Source organism: Pseudonaja textilis, chromosome 1 (genome assembly GCF_049901715.1).
Source record: "Pseudonaja textilis isolate UNSWEBS1 chromosome 1, rPseTex1.2, whole genome shotgun sequence".
Classification (NCBI taxonomy): domain Eukaryota; kingdom Metazoa; phylum Chordata; class Lepidosauria; order Squamata; family Elapidae; genus Pseudonaja; species Pseudonaja textilis.
The window spans coordinates 33,387,504-33,409,525 of record NC_141990.1 but is presented as its reverse complement, the minus strand read 5'-3'; the positions used below and the strand labels follow the sequence as shown (position 1 = coordinate 33,409,525).

Here is a 22,022-nt window from a genome sequence, read left to right as displayed (position 1 = left end):
AGTGCTCCATTACTGGAGGCTTTTAAGAAGAGACTAGACAGCCACTTGTCTGGAATGGTATAGGGCAGAGGTGGCTAACGTTTTTGGCACTGAGTGCAGAAACAGGAGAGCGCGTGCACCAGAAACTGGAAGACCAGCTCCCCAGCGTGTAGGAGCACAGGAAATGGGAAGCTTAGCTTCCCGGTGCACACATGCGCACCGGCCACCTGGTCTTCTGGTTTCTAACATGCATGCAGCATGAAGACCATCTGGCAGGCACCCACATGCGCTCCAGAGAGCTGCTCACCGGTTTCCAGCACTCCCACACGCACAAAGACCAGCTGGCCAGCACGTGTGTGCCAGAACCCGGAAGAGCAACAGGCGACGGCTGACATGCCCAGAGAGATGGCTCTGTGTGCCACTTCCGGCACATGTGGTATAAGTTTGCCATCACAGGTATAGGGTCTCCTGCTTGAGCGGGGGGTTGGACTAAAAGACCGCCAGGTCCCTTCCCACTCTGTTATTCCGTTACATTGGTTTCTTTTGCATAGGAGTTTTTCTGATCTGTTCAGATGATCAGCGATTTAATTTTTACCAGAATATCTCTCTGTGTCTTTGCTATACATTGTGACCCATGAAGGGAACTAGGTGGTCAATCTCTTTTCATAAGCTACCACAAGAAGTTTCTTAGTGAGTCCAGATTTTGAGATGCTTGGTAATGCCTTTGTAATCATTCCAGAAAATACCCACTCTCTCCAGTTAGATCAGTAGCTGGAAGACTAAAGATTCTTCTGTCTAGTTCTTGCCATTCCCAACTTAATTGGGATGATACTGATACGTTATTGTAGCAACTTCTGTTAATTATATGTCTTGCCACATTATGCAATTCTTGTAGTATAGTATATTCATGGGGTTTCCAGAACTCTGCCCACATGTACTCAGATTCTTCTTCCACCTTGCTCAGTATTATATTTTCTATAAATGCACCAGCCCCTGGATAAGTCCAAAGTACAATAGCTTTTGCACAGTAACTCTGTTTTTGGCCCTCTCCCTGCTGGTATTTTCATTAGACATTGAGACGCCTTCTCAGAACATACTTTCTAACTCTGGTAAATACTCATTTTGTAAAAATATTTTAATACTGGTTTTCTCTGGTGGATTAATGATGGTGGTGGTGGTAGTTAGGAGGAATTTTCTTATCAAATTACTTTTGCAATAGATCGATAGGTAATGTGGATTGCATTTACAATCAGGAGGAGGGTGAATGATTCAAAAGTTTGTTTGGATTTTCCTGTCACCTTGCCATGTAGTTATACTGAAACTAATCTTTTCTATCCATCCCAAATAATTCATACAGAACTCTCCCTTACCCCAATATATAGTAATACATACATACATACATTCATACATACATACATACATACATACATACATACATACATACATACATACATATATATATATCAATATATAGCAACAATGGTTGGTGATGATTTCTGAAGCCAAGAAAATATGTTTCCCAACATGATGTTTTTTCCAGATGTGTTGGACCAGCTTCCAGAATATCTATCATCTGGCTGAGAATTCTGGGAATAGAAATCTTAAATTAAATCTAAATCTAATTTAAACAAAATGACATTTTCTTAGGATTTTTTTTCCTGGTCTAGAAGCCACTTGACAGAAACCAGCAGAATTTTAATTAGGTATTAACTCTTCGAAAAATTGCCAGGCCATAATTAAATTATGCACACAGAATACATGAAGCATCTTATTTTGTTTTGGGTTGAAGTGCACATTAATCATCATAAAGATGGTCTTCATTTGCTGCTCCTCTGATTTAGCATTAATTCTGAAATTGCTATGCAAAAAAATTGAAAATTCAGCAATGCAGAAGTAACAGCAAAAGTGTATTGCAATTTGTTTCCTGTCTATAGCAATTTTTCTTTTGAATGAAACAGAGCAAAAGTGGGTGGGGAAAATGAATGAAGACATCTGTGAAATAATATCTGTCATAGCTTATTTGATTCAGAAACCTTTCCTCAATTATTCACTATGAAAAAGAAAGCTAGAAGGTATAGGACCTAGGGTGGAGGACATTTCCAAATCCATGTTGATTAAGTGAGCAAGGAATGCAAGACCAAAAGCCATTGCAGGATGACCAAAGGAGATGGAACAGATTAAAGCAACTTCTGGGTATTGCATTTGCTTAAAAATGAAGCAATCACTTCATTTGTTTAAGATAAGGTAAGCAAGATCCTTGATTCCTTGTTGCATCATTCATTTGTGGGAAACAATCTACAAGTTATAACAGATGTTATGATTGAAAACGCTTGCCTTTTCTTTCATGTATCTATCGGCTTTCCCACATTGTAATTTAATAGTTCACATCCTTATTAACAGGGAATTTCCAAAGGATGTGATGTAAATGGTAAATTCAATTTGATAGGACAGAGGCATTCAAAACCATTTTTGTTCAGCTGTTGTATTCACAGCAGCAAAATACTCCAGATATAAGTACTCTCATGGAAAGAGAATGATGAATCGAAAGGTAAGTAAATTACATGCTAAGGAAAGGTATAGAATGGTTGAGGGAGGATTCATACTTTGGGAACAACTGAGGGAAGCTCAGAATATTTTGTGTACTATACATGCCATGCCTCTTTTTGTACTGTCTTGAAGATATTTCAATTTAGAGTAGAACAGAGCAACAGAATACTGTATTGGCCAAGTGTGATTAGACACCCAAGGAATTTGTCTCTGGTATAGTAGCTCTCAGTGTACATGCAAATCAATAGAATAATAATAATGCCAATATGAGGTGGGGAATAAAGAAGATAAGAAGGATAAGTGATAATACTACAGCCACACTATACGGGTTGGGTAAATATGCATAGGACATTAGACAGCACTGTGAGAATTAGGTTTCAGCAGATTGATGGCATGAGGGAAAATATTGTCCCTCTATCTAGTTTTGGCATGCAGTGCCCTGTACTGTCATTCCAAGAGGAGAAGTTGTAAGAGTTTATGTCCAGGATGTAAGGGGGTCTGTAGATATTTTTTCAGCTCTCCTAACCTGCGCAATATACTGGTCTTCTATGGAATGCAGGCCAGCTGTAATTGTTCTTTTTGCACTCGTTAACTATCCGCTGGAGTCTGTACCTGTCTTGTTTGGTTGTTGTGCCAAACAACAAACCAGACAGGAGAGTTACAGAACCACAAGTGAAAGGCTCAATAATTCCTCTGTAGAATTGTATCCACAGCTCCTGGGGCAGTCTGATCTTCCTGAGCTGATGCAGGAAGAACATTCTTTGTTGTGCCTTTTTAACAATGGTTCTAATATTAAGTACCCTTTCAAGTGCTGGGAAATTAAAAAACCCCAAAACTTGAAGGACTGTACTGCTGATACTGTGCTGTAGAATATAGTAAGGATGTAGAATAGAAGGGCTCCTCTTAAAATCCACTCTTTACTGTTTTAAGCATGTTTAGTTCCAGATTGTTCTGGTTGCATCACAGGGCCTCCTTCAACCTCCTTCATCACTGTCTCGAATAAGGCCAGTGACCATTTTATCACCTGCAAACTTCAGCACTTTAATAGAAAATTCTCTTGAGGTACAATCATTGGTATAGAGACAGAAGAGCAATGGAGAGAGAAGGCAGCCCTGAGGGGCTTCAGTACTAACTGCCCAGGTACTAAATGTAATTTTCCTTTGCTTCACCTGTTGCTTCCTATCTGAAGAAGCTTATGATGCACCTACAAATATGAACAGGAAGATCGGGCTGAATCAGTTTAGAGTGAAGAATTTCTGGAATGATGGCAGTGACTGTTGAACTGAAGCCTGCAAAAGGGACTCATGCATAGGGAATTCAAGATGTTGCCAAATGTAGCAGTGTCATATTGACAGCATCATTTGCCAATCTATTTGCTCAATAGGCAAACTGCAAAGGGTGTAACATCAGATCCATAATGACTTTCAGGTGGGCCTGCGCTAACCTCTCTTCATAACTACAGATGTCAGAGCAATCAGACTGTATTCCTCACAGTTCCCTGATGGAGGATTTCTTAGGAACTTTTATTCAAAATTCATGTTAAGATTGGGGGCACTTGTTCAGCACAGGATTGCAAGCAAGGAGTTACTCCATTTTGGGCCTAGTGCTTTTCCAGTCTTTTGTCTAGATCTAGGAAATAGACCTCACACATGCCTTTCTAAGATCACCTGGGGGGGAGAAGGGGGTGGGCGGAGGAGGATGGAGATAGGTAAAGGAAGATTAACTACTGTTAATGTATTTGTAGTAGATGACAATGGTTGCTTCTTTATATCAAACTGCATAATGTAGCTTTCAATATCAATGACCTAATGGTGCTACTTTATGGTGAGCCTGATTTGATCTCTTTTCCCCCCATGCTTTTTAACATATGGATGAAATGGATAGGACCACTGTATAGAAGTCTGGATTCTTACGTTAAGACAGTTAACAAAACTTGAAAGTTAGATTACATAGAAATGCAAAGTGTTAATAAAAACACAGAACATGACTCTCTGCTAAGTGAGGTATCTTTTTCTCTGAAAACATTGAATTCATGCGTGGATATTTTTCTGAATCCAGTTTTATTCTAGAAATGGATATCTAGGTGAAAGCTGTGACCATAAGTGATTTTTCCAAGTTGAGGCAGATAACAGATAATCAGAGTTCGAAGGGACCTTATAGATCATCTAGTCCAACCCTCCGCCCAAGTGGGAGACAGTACACCATTTCTAACAAATGGCAGTCCAATCTCCTCTTCAAAGACTCAAGTGATGACGCTCCCACAACTTCCTAGGACAAGCTGTTCCATTGGTTGATTGTTCTCACTGTCAGAAAGTTTCTCCTTATTTCCAGGTTAAATCTCTCCTTGTTCAGTTTCCATCCATTATTCTTTATCTGGCCTACAGGGCTTTAGAAAATAGATTGTCCCCTTCCTCTCTGTGGCAGCCCCTCAAATATTGGAAGACTGCTATCATGTCTCCCCTGGTCCTTCTCTTTACTAGACTAGCCGAGCCCAATTCCTGTAACCGTTCATGTTTTAGTCTCCAGTCCCCTAATCATTCTGTTTGCTCTTCTCTGCTCTTTTTCTAGAGTCTCAACATCTTTTTTATAATGTGGTGACCAAAACTGGATGCAATACTCTAGAGGGGTCTTACTAAGGCTTTATAGAGTGGTATTAGTACCTCACTTGCTCTTGGTTGTATCCCTCTGTTAATACAACTTAGAATTACATTAGCTTTTTTGGCTGCTGCTGCACACTGCTGGCTCATATTTAGCTGGTTGTCCACTAAGATTCCAAGATCCATCTCAGTTACTGCTATTGAGCCAGGTTTCACCCAGTCTATACTTAACACTTACTTCTAAGGAAGCTTACTTCTCCATGAGGACTGTCTTTGAAAACTGCCCAGAAGCTTCCACCTGTTAAACGGTGACACCTAGATTATTTATTTGATTAGGTAATATATCACTTTACTGTGGAAATAATTGCAATAACTATCCTTTCTCAATACTAAGTGCTAATTACTGCTATAAAATCCTACTTGAATGAGGCAAGATAATGGATAGACTATTGGCTTTTTCACGACAATCAGCAGAAACCATCTTGTAATACCACAACTCCTTCAACATCTTCCATTATCATGCATCCTTGCTAGGCTGCTGAGGGTTGAAATTAAAAACTGTAAATATTGGATTGCCTGCAAATATCTTAACAGATACTTTGTTAAAACTCTAAAATTTGTATAACAAAATGACATCAAATGCAATATTTTCTTAACCGTTAGTCTTCTACATATGTAATGTGTAGAGTGCATATTTATTAAATTCGTGTTCCATCAGTCTCATTACCATTTATGGCAGCATAGATGTTCTCCTCAATCCCCATTCTAGCATATTCACAGATGTTATACAAGTGCACTAAAACATAATTAAATTTAATCTTGCATATCTGCTCTAATACTAGGCATTGTTTTTTTTATAAATTGTAAAACTTTTCTTTGAAACCTGGCAGGACCCAAGAAGATATCTCTTCCACAGTGATATCTGTCTCTGGAACAATCTCACCCACATACACCCCAATACATATTGACCTTTAAAAAAAACATTTTTCCTTAGGCATTGGAACCAGAAATATTTTCTGACAATCTTGATCTGTTTTTATGATGACAAGTCTTTCATTCTTATAAAAAGGAACCAAAGAAATTTTTTTTTTATTCAGACATTTTCAATATAAGATATTGAAGAAAGAAAGCTCCAGTTTACTTCATCTTTGCATGTGGTAGCACCTACCTGACGTTCTGATCAGAAGCTAAGGAGGGCTAGGCTTAAATCTATTTGGGAAGGGAGCAGGCATGGAAGACTAAAAGTCATCCTAGAAAGCAGCAATGGCATGCAATTTCCATCCTGCTGCCAAGAAAACTATACACCTGTTGATGATATCTTGAAGAGATTTCTTCACATAGCAATATTTCCCTTAACCCACTGGATTAATGATTATTCTGCTTAGAACACCTTGGGCTCGAATTTAAAATGAAAATGCCCAAAAGATTATATTAAAATGTCACCTTTTCATCTTGATTCAAAGCTATTTCAATGCCCTAGAATTGGAATTTCCTTGTAATTTATTCAGTGTATAAAAATCACCTTGCTAATAATATTAAGAAATAGATAAGACCTGTTTGTTTTCAGTAAAGAGACTTAACTGGTTCTTCTTTAAAAGAAGATAGAGAAATCAGTTTGTTTCTAATATTTGAGGGGACCTACTACTATGCCCAATGTATAATTATTCATTTTATCTGGATGAGGTTTAGACAGTTTCATGCCTATAAACTCTTTTTTATGCAATTTCTAGAGACATGAGATTTATTATTTATTTATTTATCATGTATTGTGAGAAAATTCTCAATATCAGTTTCTATCTGCTTCTTTAGCCTGAAAAAGCTGAGATCAAACAACAAAATTAATACTCAAGTGTTATGAAAATATTTTCTGTTGCTTTTACTTTTTGAATCCTCTCTTTATCATGTAAATCTATTACTATATTTTCATGTTGTAAACAGCCCAGTCGCCTCAAAGCAAACATATGGCAAACAAATTTAATAAATAAATTATATTCCTCCAGATTCTTTTAACGCTACAATCACTAATGTTAGCCATAAACATGTCTCTCATTAGTTATATCCCTATTTATTGTAATATAGGATATACCCTTTTCATGGGATATGACTGAAAACCAGAGAGTCTGCAATTATTAGTATTTATTTATTAGAGTTATATCACATCTTTTCTTCAGGAAATCAAGGCAACATACAAAGGGCTCCTACATAACACTCTTGTCTGATTTTATTCCCTCAACAGTAATATTATGAGATAGCTTGATCTGACAGTGATTGAGCAAAGTCACCTTTCTTATTCTCAAACTCATCCGCTTTCCAAGTTCTCATGTTGACTTATTTATTGCATGACTTGTAGAAGTTCTTGGACATATACCAAAACTAAGACCCTGTCTTTTTTTCCCACCAAAAATAAGACTTTGTCCGTTTTTTTTTCCCGCCAAAAAAGACACCAGGTCTTATTTTGGGGGAATGTCATCCACCGACTAACCTCACTTGCACACATTGCCTCCGGCCTCCTTTTCGCTGTCAGAGGCCTTTAGGAACTTCTTCTGTGGCCAGTAAGGCTTTCCTGAAGGCAGCTGATAACATTGTTCCACATCAATCTGGGGCTCCGTTATCAGCTACAGAAGCCTTTAGGAAAGCCTTGCTGGCTGCAGAAGAAATGGGCTGGCAAGGCAGGTGTGCGAGACCTGACTACAACTATCCAAAGGTAAGTAATAGGACAGCTCCACCACCCCCATCCCCACCTTAATTTTTACCCTGTACTCTGGAGTAGGTAGAATCTTAATTATGGCTTATTTTGGGGATAGGGCTTATATTGGGTGCACATATAATAATCAGGCTAGGACTTACTTTCATGGTAGATTGTATTTTCTGGGAAACAGGGTATTTGAATAGAAAAACCTCATAAGAACTATTTCCACAGATCTTACATGCCTCTAAATCGTTAGAACTGTAACCTGCAACACATCCAACATTTTTACTGCAAGTCTAATTAACATAAGAAGGTAAGTGGTGACAGCAAACTGTCCTTCAATAAGTTTTGTTCACTCAGACTGAGTGATCAGAGTACACCGAGACTATAGAGTAATCATCCAATAAATTCTTGGAAGCACTATCCCTACAATATTTAGAAAACTCTTGCTTTAAAACAACTTCATTTTGTAAATATGAATCATGTTCACATCTCATATTGATCACATATAAAATCTGATTTCACCAATCTTTGATCACAGAAGGTTTGGTGCAATTGGGGTGTTTTGAGATCAGGATGATGCTCAAAATATGATTCATTTTCTGTATATGAAGCTATAAACAACAAACTTGAATTGAGACTCATATCCTACAAACATATTTGACTCCTGAAAGAACCATGTATATAGGTGAAACTTGAAAATTAGAATATTGTGCAAAAGTTCATTTATTTCAGTAATGCAACTTAAAAGGTGAAACTAATATATGAGATAGACTCATTACATGCAAAGCAAGATAGGTCAAGCTCTGATATGTCATAATTGAGATGATTATGGCTTACAGCTCATGAAAACCCCAAATCCACAATCTCAGAAAATTAGAATATTGTGAAAAGGTTCAATATTCTAGGCTCAAAGTGTCCCACTCTAATCAGCTAATTAAGCCATAACACCTGCCAAGAGTTCCTGAGCCTTTAAATGGTCTCTCAGTCTGGTTCAGTAGGAATCACAATCATGGGAAAGACTGCTGACCTGACAGTTGTACAGAAAACCATCACTGACACCCTCCATAAGGAGGAAAGCCTCAAAAGGTAATTGCAAAAGAAGTTGGATGTTCCCAAAGTGCTGAATCAAAGCACATTAATAGAAAGTTATGTGGAAGGGAAAAGTGTGGAAGGAAAAGGTGCACAAGCAGCAGGGATGACCGCAGCCTGGAGACGATTGTCAGGAAAAGGTCATTCAAAAGTGTTGGGGACTTTCACAAGGAGTGGACTGAGGCTGGAATCAGTGCATCAAGAGCCATCACACACAGACGGATCCTGGACATGGGCTTCAAATGTCGTATTTCTCTGCTCAAGCCACTCCTGAACAACAAACAACGTCAGAAGTGTCTTACCTGGGCTAAAGAAAAAAAAGAACTGGTCTGTTGCTCAGTGGTCCAAAGTCCTCTTTTCTGATGAGAGCAACTTTTGCATCTCATTTGGAAACCAAGGACCCAGAGTCTGGAGGAAGAATGGAGAGGCACACACTGCAAGATGCTTGAAGTCCAGTGTGAAGTCTATGTTGATTTGGGGAGCCATGTCATCTGCTGGTGTTGGTCCACTATGCTTCATTAAGTCCACGGTCAACACAGCCGTCTACCAGGAGATTTTGGAGCACTTCATGCTTTCTTCCGCAGACGAGCTTTATGGGGATGCTGAATTTATTTTCCAGCAGGTCTGGGCACCTGCCCACACTGCCAAAAGCACCAAAACCTGGTTCAATACCCATGGGATTACTGTGCTTGATTGGCCAGCAAACTCGACTGACCTGAACCCCATAGAGAATCTATGGGACATTGCCAAGAGAAACATGAGAGACATGAGACCGAACAATGCAGAAGAGCTGAAGGCCGCTATTGAAGCATCCTGGTCTTCCATAACACCTCAGCAGTGCCACAGGCTGATAGCTTCCATGCCATGCCGCATTGAGGCAGTAATTGCTGCAAAAGGAGCCCAAACCAAGTACTGAGCACATATGCATGCTTATACTTTTCAGAGGTCCGATATTGTACAATCCTTGTTTTACTGATTGCATGTAATATTCTAATTTTCTGAGATTGTGGATTTGGGGTTTTCATGAGCTGTAAGCCATAATCATCACAATTATGACAAATCACGGCTTGACCTATCTTGCTTTGCATGTAATGAGTCTATCTCATATATTAGTTTCACCTTTTAAGTTGCATTACTGAAATAAATGAACTTTTGCACAATATTCTAATTTTTCGAGTTTCACCTGTAGTACGAACGCAAGGAATAGAAAAGGTGATAAATAGTACTTAGCAATAGCACTTAGACTTATATACTGTTTCATAGCGCTTTACAGCCCTCTCTAAGTGGTTTACAGAGTCAGCACATTGCCCCCCAACAATTTGGGCCCTTATTTTTACTGACCTTGGAAGGATGGAAGACTATCAACCCTAAGACAGTGAGAATTGAACTCACCAGCAGAATTAGCCTGCAATACTGCATTCTAACCACTGTGCCACCAAGACTCTCCCAAATGAAAGTTAAAGAATAGTTACAATTTTATTCCTGTTAAAAAAGCTAAGGCTGAAAATATTGTAAATATGGTATAAATATCAATATAATTTTCTCAACTAAAAAGTTTCTGATTTGTGAAGTTGTAAAACTGAATTGTTAATGTTACACTGAATATATGGTACATTTGCTGTTTTTGTTTCCTCTTTAGGATGGGATTCTTCATCAAAACATTGCATTTTTATCTCATCATTCTCTTTTGTGGTGGAGATGAGCAATTTCAGTATTCAAACAACAAGAGTCTTCTTTCCAAATCCCCTACAAGTCCTTCTTCGTTATCTGAATCTCAAATTCCAAGAGGCCTCAACTTTTTACATAATGTAAGGACAAAGTCTACAAAAAAGAATGTACGTCTCAATATACTTAACGTTTTAAATAAGCAACACAATGATAGTTTCCAAGTTGATCCAACAACTGTTTTATCTAATAGCCAACTACAGCATAAGTCATCCCATAAATTCTCACAAACTGATGAAATAATAAATGTCGCATTGACTGACTCATCTCTACAGGGCATGACATTGTCTCCTATGCCAGCAGAAAAGCAGCAAAAAACTGGAGGCCTTTTAAATCTCAATTCAGTGTTAAAGTGGAATGTTCTTGGTGATGAACAAAACAAAGTAAAGGGAACAAGATTTCCATCCTCAACATTACACATTAGTGCAAGCTGTGGAATCCCAACAAATGGCACATTTGATCTATCAAACAGGAAACTAACCAAGGATGAATTGAGGGGGAAAATGGATCCCATTTTCTGCAAAGCTACACTGGACCAAATTAAAAAGTTTAATGCAAGTCTCAACAAATTGGAGACAGATATTGCAACCCTGATTCCATTATTCCTTGCAATGAAGAATGTGTATTTAATTGATGTGAGTTATAACAAAATATTTATAAATACCAAATCTGCAAGTGAGAGTCATAATCTGGAGCACAACAATCTTTGGTTTTTAAATCTCAGTCACAATCCCCTTAAAACTCTGACAAGCCTCACCCTACCAAGAGGTCTCAAGAGCATTGATTTATCTTTTACACAAATTAGCCAAATACCAAAAGATTTTGTTGCAATGTTTTCTCACATAGAAGAGGTATTTCTTCAGGGGAATCAATTTATGTACAATACTGAAGCAGTTACATTTAATTTTAATCCTGTACGTGGAATAAGAAATGATGAGAGTTTCTTTAATGGAACCATTTCATTTACAAAGCTTCCACAGTCCACTCCCATTGAAAGCTGCCTTGAGAAAGCAACACATCAAATAATGTTAAACTATTTCACTGAAACAGAGCTTCAAAACATAACAAAAAAACCTATTTCTATTGACCTTAGCAATAAATTAATGCACAATTTCCACTACTTACCAAAATCTTTGCATCGTATTGATTTAAGCAACTGCAACTTACAAGGAATAGCTCGCCCTAATCTTTTTCCAAATGTAACTGTGTTTAAAATTCAAAACAATAACATAAAAAAAATATCATATTTCCCAGATTCATTAGAGGAATGTGATGTTAGTAAAAATAAAATAAGTAGATTCACTTTCCATGGGGAGGGGCAAAATTTAAAACTACTCAATCTTTCTAGAAATCTTTTAAAGCGACTGAATGTGAATAATTCCTATCTTTCCCTAAATAATCTGGATGTAAGCTGTAATTTAATTACAGATCTGCTGGGTGACATGGGAACATTTATGCCTGAACTGAAATATTTGAATCTGTCAGAAAATAAGATATTTTTTCTTCAGCCTGGATATTTCCCTAAATCATTGGTTGAGTTGGATATCAGCAACAATGCCATTGCCATCCTTATGAAAGAAACGTTTGTCCATTTGACAAACCTGAAAATTTTAACTGTTCAAGGGAAACATTTTTTCTGTAACTGTGAATTATACTGGTTTACAAATACATACCTTGCTAATCCACAAATGCAAATAAATGGCCAAGAAAGCCTTTTCTGTGGTTTTCCAAAGAAAATGAGAGGTCTTTTGTTGCAAAACAGTAGTCTAACAATGTTGCATTGTTCTCTTGGTCTTCAAATCGGAATTACTGTCATTGTGGTCATTTTGATTATGTCCATCATATCTGTATTATGCTGGCATTTTGATGGTCCATGGTACTTGAAGATGGGCTGGTATTGGTGCAAGGCTAAAAGGAAACAATATGAGAAGAGACCAGAACACAAAATATACGATGCTTTCATTTCATACAGTGAAAATGATGCATCCTGGATCAAAGAAACTCTATTAAAAAACCTGGAAGGCAGGGGCTTTAAAGTATGTTATCATGAAAGGGATTTCATGCCAGGGCATCCAGTTCTTGGGAACATTTTTTACTGTATCGAGAATAGCCATAAAGTTCTTTTTGTGCTATCACCCAGGTTTGTCCACAGTTGTTGGTGCCAGTATGAGCTGTACTTTGCTGAACACCGGGTTCTCACTGAAAATCAGGATTCCCTCATCATGGTTGTACTGGAAGATCTGCCAACCAACAGCATTCCAAAAAAATTCAGCAAGCTTAGAAAACTATTAAAAAGGAAAACCTACTTGAAATGGAGTCCTGAAGAACACAAACAAAAACTTTTCTGGCACCAGTTGACTGCTGTGTTGAAAACTATAAATGAGCCGATACTAAGAACACAGAGAAAAAGCTGCATCAGGAAGCAGACAGATGAAACTGAATGAGAAGCAATGCTGATGAAGTATTGGAATATTTGGAGTATTTAAAAAATCAAAAACTTCTTAAATAGTCATCATCTGAAAGATACAATTATTAGAATAGTGAAAATAAACCAAAGTTATATTTTAAGTCATCTTTCTAGAAAAGTGATCTCTTAAAACCAGGGTATTTCCTAGGAAACTGTTTGTTCATATAAGTACAAACGCACTGCAGCAACCCAGAGCATCACAAAAAGAAAACAAACCACCTATAAATGTCCACAAACTTTATGAAAAAGTACCTTACTGTTCAACCTACTGCAGCACAAGCTATGACAAGAACACTGAAGGGTCCTTGATGCTCGAAAAGAGGAGTCATCTACAATATAGTGTTAGCCACTATATAAAACAGTCAGGCAAAAAACTAGCAGAGTGGAGTCATAAACATTAATTAGCAGTCAAAGACATGATAAGCCTCACAGCTTCAATCTCAAACTGTCTACCATGGACCTCACCCCACCCTTAAGAGATCATTAAAGGGGGCGTGCATAAGCCTATGAGCATGCCTACTATCCCCGTCTTACTGTCCCCATTTATCTGTATTTACTTCCTTTGTTCATGTTTATGTTCATACCTATACTGGTTATCTTGTACATGTTTGACAAACAAACAAATAAAATAAATAAAAAACAACTATCTTAAAGAATATTATCTAGTCAGATAATGAAATATCCACAAACAACTAAACTCAAGAGTACCAAGGAATCCACTGTTCAACTTCAGCTGCATATATTTATTCTATTACATTCTCTGACAACCAACTTTCCAATATATTCATTCATAGCAGCTTTATCAATATTAGTCTTCAAATATAAGTTTTTAAAGAAACTTGCCAATTCTTCTATTATTTCCAATCTTGAATATAGCAATTTGGACCTTTTCTTGCTGATACTGTGGTTTTTTTTCCAAGTTGATAAGCTAATAATTTTTATGGTTTATTTGTTTAGTCAAGAGTTTTTCTCTTTGGAAAATTTTATTTTTTTCTGTAATTCATTTCTAATAGGCTTAATTACAGTACAGTGTCTTGTAATTCTTTAGTCAATTGTTTTTTGAGTTAGTTTCATGCTTCAAATTTTCTTATTTTGGTTTTTAACTGTATTTTTCATTTGTTGGGTTTTTTAATTTGCAGTTAATTAGAAAGCCCCTTGTCTATGCTTTATTTATATCCCACATAGTAAAGTGAGAGATCCACAGTGTCCTGTTTGTATTAAATAATTTAAACTCTTGTTTACATTTTTGTAAAACTGTTTCATGGACTCTTTTCGTTCATTTTTCTATCTAAAGGATAGTTTAGAAGCTCCTTCTCATTAAAATTGAATTGTGATCTACATACATCATTGGGATGATTTCTATTTCTTTGATAGATGGTGTTAAGAGTCTTTGAGGCCCAGCACGTATTTCTTTTGGAGTATGACTGATGTCCTGCAGAAAATAATACTATTGTTGAATTGATAATCCCCAAACTAGTATCAGTTCCTCCATATATTGAAATACCTCTTGCAGACACTCTCCACATTTTATGTGCGTTGATTTATTTAAATTCGAATCTATTCATATCACCCAGATCAAATATTTTTCAAATTCCATTAATTTTTGAAAATAACTATTTTTCTTGAGCCTATGTCTATAAGACCATGGCTTAACTAGCTTAAATACCATACATTTACAAGCAACACAAATTTGATGGGGGAAAAAATGATCAATTTGGGGGCAGACACAGGATTTTGGGGTTAACAGCTAAGACTATTATTCCTGTTTCTCAGTGTAGTCTTATTACTGGAATAGGATTAGGTGATATATTTCTCCTCATTACAAATTCTGTGTAAAAATATAGGATATCAGACATGAGGCTAAGGTAAAAACTTCCCTATACAGTATACTTATTCTGACCTGGAAGATACAAAATCATCTAATGCTATCTCATAGGTCTTAGAGACCTTTGTCACTCTGGAACAATTTGGATATTTAATTATTTTAGGTGTATTGTAAATGGGAATGTGTTCATTTGTATACAACCCTAAAGGTGAGCTTTTAATTCTGAAATTTTAGCATATGGAACATAATCCGAGTATGTATGCAACTAAATATTAATGGAATGGCTCAAGATTATCATCTTTCTTGCTCTGTAAATCAAACAAGCACACACACAAACACACAATTTTAAATGCATAGGCCAGTGATGGCTAACCTTTTCAGCACCAAGTGCTGAAACGGGAGCACATGAACTTCGGAAACCAGAAGAGCAGCTCCCCAAAGCATGTGCGCAGGAGTGCCAGAAACCGGAAGCTTAACTTCCCCTGGTCTTCCGATTTCTAACGCGCATGCGTGCACAAAGACCAGGTGGTCGGCACACGCATGCGCTCCAGGGAGCTGCTCTTCCAGCTTCCAGTGCTCCTGCACCATGAACACCGGCTGGCTGGTGCACACATGTGCTTTGGGGAGCTGCTCTTCTGGTTTCTGGTGCTCCTGCACACACGAAGACCAGCTGGCCGACACACACATGCACACCGAGGGAACTGTTCTTCTGGTTTCTGGCACTCCTGCGCGCATGAACAGCTGGCCAGCGTGCATGTCTGTGCCAGAACACGGAAGAGCAAAGGGCAATGGCTGGCATGCCTGGAGAAATGGCTCTGTGTCACCACTTTTGGCACACGTGGCATAGGTTCGCCATCACAGGCATAGGGCATTTTTTATGGGAAAGAACAAGCTTGCAACCTACAATTTTGATTTTGCAAAATGAGGACAGAAAAATGTACTAAATTGCAAAATGTACTAAAACTATGCTGTATGATAGATCTCAAACTTCCAAGAAAAAAGAACTCTATATGCTTTATGCAGGAAAGATCCTAGATACAATTCCTGCATCTCAATCACAAAATTAGCCAAGATAACTGCTGCTGCCTAAGTGCTCTTCCTCATGGCTTAGTCCATGCGTTCCATCAGTCTTTGGGGTGCTCGAAAACTATACTGCCATAAAATTTACTGCTCTTACTAGTTATTTTTGTCCTGACATAGGCATGACACTGACAAATAATCTTTATTTACATTGTACAAGGGATACTCCGAACAGATTTGATGACATAGTATCATCAGCCAAAACATCTATCACATACTTCTAACAGCATGGGGAGCAGACAAGTTTTAACAGATGAAACCCACTGGTTTAGGCATCTCTAAAGCCTTGCTTTGTTTTTGCACAAGTGTTTTGCACTAAGGTGACCTTCTGGAACAATATTTAATTCATGACTAAAACCAACCTGGCTACTAGGTGACATTTTCTAGTTCCTTTGGGAATGGTTTTAATGTTGTAACAAAAGAGCTAAACCCATACTGAAAAGCTAAAAGTCACTGGAACTTTGACTGAAATGAAACTGGGGGACATTTGTCTTACTCACTTGCCAATGCAGCCCACTACCACTGCTTCAGTCTAGTTGCTTTGAAGCTACTCCAGAGATTTTAAGCTGATAACTAAAGTCTCTGTAAGAGAGTGCCCAGGAACTGAAAGAGTGCCAGAATTAGCCTAAACTGCATATCCCAACCTATTAGCATTCACCTGACTTTGACATCAATCAAATGAAGGACATCAGATTGCACCCATAGAAAAACTGCCATATTTTGCTTGCTTGAAGGAAAAACAGTAAATTAATACTGGAACAATTGCTAAGAATGGTTTGAAGGTTTTAAGGTACTTGGAGATGAGATGAAGGCAGCATCATGGGGGAAAAAAAGAGAAACAAAAAGATAGTGCTAAGAAGTGTCTTCGATGCCTTAGACTCTAAGGCTTAGAGTCTTAAATGTCTTATTGTAGTAGGAAAAGACCTAAGACTGAAGGGCTGCAGTTAATCAAAGTAATTAAAAGTTTAGTGGCATAAACCAAAAATGTAATTTATTATAAGACAATAGTTTATCTTTTTAGATCAGGGAGGCAGGGAATGCTGCGGGTCCCATCCCTGAGGGAGATACACCTGGTGAGACCCAGAAGGGCTTTTTCCGTGGTGGCTCCCTCTCTCTGGAACATCATTCCCCCAGAGATTAGAATGGCCCCAGTCTAATACTCTTCCGGAAGGCACTGAAGACCTGGTTCTGCCAGCGGGCCTGGGGAACCCAGAGCCAGATGGAGCCCATCAAATGGCTGATGTGATCTGCTGTGGTCGGGGCAGGGGGTGGGAGTATAGGGAGTGATTTTTTTTCCCAGATTTTGTTCTATTGTACTTTATTAATTTATTTGATTCTTTTTGCTTAGTTTTAATTGTTTTTTTGTTTTAAATATGCTTTTACATTCTGTAAGCCGCCTCGAGTCGCCAGGGGCAAATAGGCGGCAATATAAATTCAATAAATAAATAAATAAAAATATCTCCCAGCACTTCATCTATATTGGCTGTGATTCAGGTTTTTTTTTTTAAAAAAAGTCAAAAGTGATCAGCTAAGCAAATGTCAAATGTCAATAGAACAAGAGGGAATCACAAAAGAAATCCCACAACTCTGAACTGGATACTAGATTTTATAACTTATTTTTATCTTTGTACATAACTAACACAACTGTCATCTGCCCATAAAATGTTCCATGCTAAATCAATAATAGACAACTTAGTAGAAATCTTTTAAAAAGCAACTTTGTAAAACATACATTTTCAAGCACTTACCATATAAACAAGAAAGCAAAATCTGATTCAGTTATAAAACACAAAACACTGATGATTTGTGGTAGCAGATTTTTTTTAAAAAAAGATTGATCTTTGCTGGAGTCCAGAAGAAATCTCCTAGGGTTATAATAATGTACACATGCAGAAATCTTTAAAAGGAGAAACACTACTAATGAAACAGGCAGAATATGGGATATTAATTTGCAAGACACATACAGAACTTAGAAGCCTGGCTAAGGCATGAAACTTGCAGTCCTATCTTTCCTAGCCCAGCTGCTGCCTGACTGGAGCAAAACCAACTTAATGCATGGAGGGGCTGAACATTCATGCATATACAATAGCGATACATCCTATGGATGACTCATGGCACAACTTGCCAAGGTAGAATAGCCACCACTGTGGTAGAACATTGGATGCTGCTGGCTCCCACCAGCTACACTGAGGGCACTGGTATCTGCTTAGCAGAAGTACTGTCAAAATCCCGCACTAAGTCATTTGTTGGGTGATAATGCATGGCAATGTAGGAGTTGGCATATCTGAATGGGGAGTTTGTTGGTTGCAAGCTATTGGGAGTGCTCACTTCCTGAGAAGGGCAGCTGTTATAAATGCTGTAATAAGGTTCAATGCGGGTATTCATGGGGGTGGAACTACTCTGCCCTCCTCCATGATGATAATGGCCAACAGAAGCTTTAGGACTCAGCACACTTTCTTTAGAGCGACTAGGGCCACACGCTTGGTCCACAAACTTTTTGGGAGGCTTTGGAGAAAGCATATAAGCTGAGTTGGTCTCATGATGAGATGATTTATTTCTGTTGGCCTCCAGACCCCCTTTACCAACAGCTTGAAGCCGTGTTTTCTGTTTACAACAGAAAAAAACAAAGGCCAAATACTGTATAAACCAAAGGACCCTCCTCCTTAAACCAGCACTGTTACGGGAATATATAAAAGGATTCAATCCAGACTTTAAAAAAAAGAGTGTAAATCCACACAGCTCAAATTGATAAAGCACAATGCCATTGTTCCTAGACAAAACTTCCTGTATCAAAGATATGCCCAATGGAAGGCAGCAAACTAAAACAGAAAGGACAATAATAATGCAAGTCACAATAGCTTTAGAGTCCTTGGCTGTGGACAAATTAATCATGGACACCAACTGGAATCTGCTGGCTGCAGATGCAGAGAGATGTCCAAAGTTCTTCATGTAGGCATGTGTTTGGATGTGTTGCAGTTTGTTATAGTTTTGGTTTCTATACAGAGCTGGCACAGCACACTGTACCCCATCAGCATAACCAGTAGCAAGTGTTCCAACAAAAGGATGAGGCCTGGAGGCATCAACTGTGATGATGGGGGGACATTTTCTCACTTGGGCATTTTTCCTCAAGGCTTGTGCTATCATGATATAAGAAACTGAAACCACTGTCACACAGCAGATGAAATCAATAACATACAAGTAAGGGATGATCTTTCCCTCACCACTGATCAGGCTGGAAATTGGAAGGCAAAGATGAGATTTATGGGTCCTCATGGTGGCCAGAGTGGCCAGAGTAAAGCTTGTAGCCCAGAGGAGCAGGGCAAGCAGTAGAGTGCAAGGGAAGGAGGCAGTCCGATTGGGTTGCTTCCCTAACACCATGCTTAATCGGTGAAGGGCAATAACAGCCACTGTCTTGAGGGACATGATGATAAACCCAGAGCTGGTAAGGTGGAAGGTAAAACAGAAAGCATCAGGGATACCAGCTTCAGAATCTAAAAAGAGAGCAAAGGTGAACATGGGAGCAGTCACTCCACAGATGAAAAGATCACAGAAAGACAGATTGAGGATCATAAAATCAAAGTTGGTCCTGAACTTCCGGAAAGCTGGGTCAAAGAAGGACAAAAAAACAATAAGGTTGCCATAAGAACCTAAGCAGAAAATGACAGCCAGAAGGAAGGTACATGTAACTAAAGTGGCTGTGTGGATTATCTCCTGGAGATCCCCTTGAAAAGAAAAGGAGTCATTGCTGCCCCAAGATGGTGAAGGTAGTTGTGCTGAGGAATTTGAGCGATCTGTCCATTTTGTTTCAGCCCACTCCGTCTGGTTCGTCATCACAGAAAGTAACCCGCTGCTGTCCTTCAAAATTGTGAACTTGGCCTTGGTTGTTTGAGGTGCATACTTGGTGTGACCTATGTGTACAAATACAACCCCCCAATACCAAAAATTAGTCAATAAACATTAAAAGAGTTGCTAGTTTGTTCTAAAAAGTGTATATCAATAGCTGGGATGAAATAGGTTTGTCAATTCTATTATTTCAAGTTAGCTCTTAAATATATAGAAGAGATTGGCATTTGGTAACTTTACAGAAAATGAATTAGGACTCATATCCTACTTCAAGCACACCCATGTACACTTTAATGACACTGGATTTAATACCAAAAAGAAAGAAACATTTTACATATATTTTTAAAATTGCCACATGCTGTTTTCATCCTCATATAATATCACTTGAAGCTGGAATCATGTGGTAAAAAAGAATTCCTTACTGTCCATTTATACCATCAAAGCAACAGTGCCTCCCAATTCTTTCTTCAGGGGCATAGAATTATTTATGTGGTGTATTAAAGGATGTGTTTTGATGTAGAAGATCTGGGTTTAGTTTCTGACAACTTTAGATAATCTATGGTTAAAAGAGTGTTGCATCCCCCAACCCACATGGAGACATGACAACTCAATTAAATTTAAGAGTACAGTGTCAGAAAATATGAAAAAGTCAAACATATATCTCATGCATTAGTTTGGAAATATAATGAATTTGGGCCATACTGGAAGACCAATGACCAGGATACAAAGAGAGGCAGGGAACAAACAGAACCCAAAATCCATGTGCATTGCATTTTGGCATTTGAGGCAGAAAATTCCATCTGAACTTCTCCTATGAGCAAAAAATTCAGAAATAATGAATTCAATGGAAAATGATTTACTATAATTTATTTACACCCAGCATTCACTCTAACAATATAATAATAGTAGTAGTAGTGACTCTCACTGACTCTATGGTTCATAACAATTAAAGCAATTGCAATAAACTCAATAAAAGATAAATATGGTTAAGTGAGGGGTTTCACATTCTGCCAGGCTGTTCTCACAGCTCTATTACACAACAACAGATCTCAGGGGACACCTTGTTCCAGAGTGCAGGCACTGCTATAGAGAAGGAATGATTCCAGGGTCCCAACAAATGATATTGTTTAGTGGAAGGAACCCTGAATGTGCCAACCCTGCAGTATACAATTGGCAAGGAAGATGTTATAGAAGAGAGATGTTGAAATAACAGGCCCCATGACATGTAGTGCTATATAGGTACCAGCACCCTGGATTGCATCCGGAAGCAAACCAACCAGCTTGTGGAGTAGAGGTGTTACATGGGCATACTGAGACATGCCTATGCTGTCACATTCTGGACCAATTGAAGCGTCTGGGTGGTCTTCAAGGGTAGCCCCATGTAGAACATGTTGCACAAGGTGACTAGGTCATGAGTGACTGTCAGAGGGCCCCCACAATCTTGTAAAAGGTGTAACTGGCACCCCAAATAGAGTTGTACTAAGATCTTCCTGGCGTTAATACATAAATATAAATTGTTCTAAAATGAAGTATAAGAATGTCTATTTTAGAACTGCAATGGAACGAGATCGGTCAGAGTGCTTCTTTCTCCATAATATCTAAAGACAGACCATTAAATACAAGTCCAGACCAAGACTCTTCAGTGAAATCATAGATCCAGGACTGGAATAACAGCTTCCAAGCTGATACTGACATGTGGGTGGTAGGAACAGAAGGAAGTGTGAGGCTGGAATGACAGGGCTGGGACTGAAAGGGCCAAAACATTCATATGGAGCCAGGATGTCTCTTGGCCCCATATGTGACTAAGATCTAAGGAACCAAAGCATAATCATGGGAACTGGAAAGATTGTCTCTGGGTACAGAAATGAATTCCTTTGACTGAAAATCAGGCCTATGTGGAGGGCCATCATTCCAGTCCCACACCTGGCATTTTATTTCAGTCATTCCCATCCTCAGCCTGACCTAAAGGAGTGGTCGCTTAATTTTTAAAAAATAACATGGCACAAAAGACCACATAAAGCACTAGGTCCCCCCCCCCTTTTTTTTTTCTTCTGAGGTGGTTTCTTGGTGGTTTCTGAGCTTGATTGTTTGCTTGCATTTAATTATTCGACTAGGTAACATCATAATTCTCCTATATTGCTTTTTTAAAATCTATCCCATGCTTTATAAGTATACAGC

At 38.3% G+C, this 22,022-nt stretch overlaps 3 protein-coding genes across 3 annotated transcripts in view; 1 reads left to right on the top strand and 2 right to left on the bottom strand.

Moving 5' to 3' along the window:
• The first annotated feature begins 10,544 nt into the window (after positions 1–10,544).
• On the top strand, positions 10,545–13,739 carry LOC113433095 (toll-like receptor 2 type-2). The gene has a single exon (XM_087930632.1). The coding sequence runs from the start codon at positions 10,545–10,547 to the stop codon at positions 13,071–13,073; it is 2,529 nt and encodes an 842-aa protein (XP_087786758.1). The 3' UTR covers positions 13,074–13,739.
• A 3,850-nt stretch (positions 13,740–17,589) lies between these two features.
• On the bottom strand, positions 17,590–19,832 carry GPR75 (G protein-coupled receptor 75). Its single transcript, XM_087930641.1, has one exon. The coding sequence runs from the start codon at positions 19,830–19,832 to the stop codon at positions 18,183–18,185; it is 1,650 nt and encodes a 549-aa protein (XP_087786767.1). The 3' UTR covers positions 17,590–18,182.
• PSME4 (proteasome activator subunit 4) overlaps positions 19,772–22,022 on the bottom strand; it is a 93,861-nt gene continuing 91,610 nt past the window's right edge. Inside the window, exon 48 of the mRNA XM_087930605.1 lies at positions 19,772–19,909. The gene's annotated coding sequence lies outside the window, so the exon portion shown is untranslated. The remainder of the gene's footprint in view (positions 19,910–22,022) is intronic.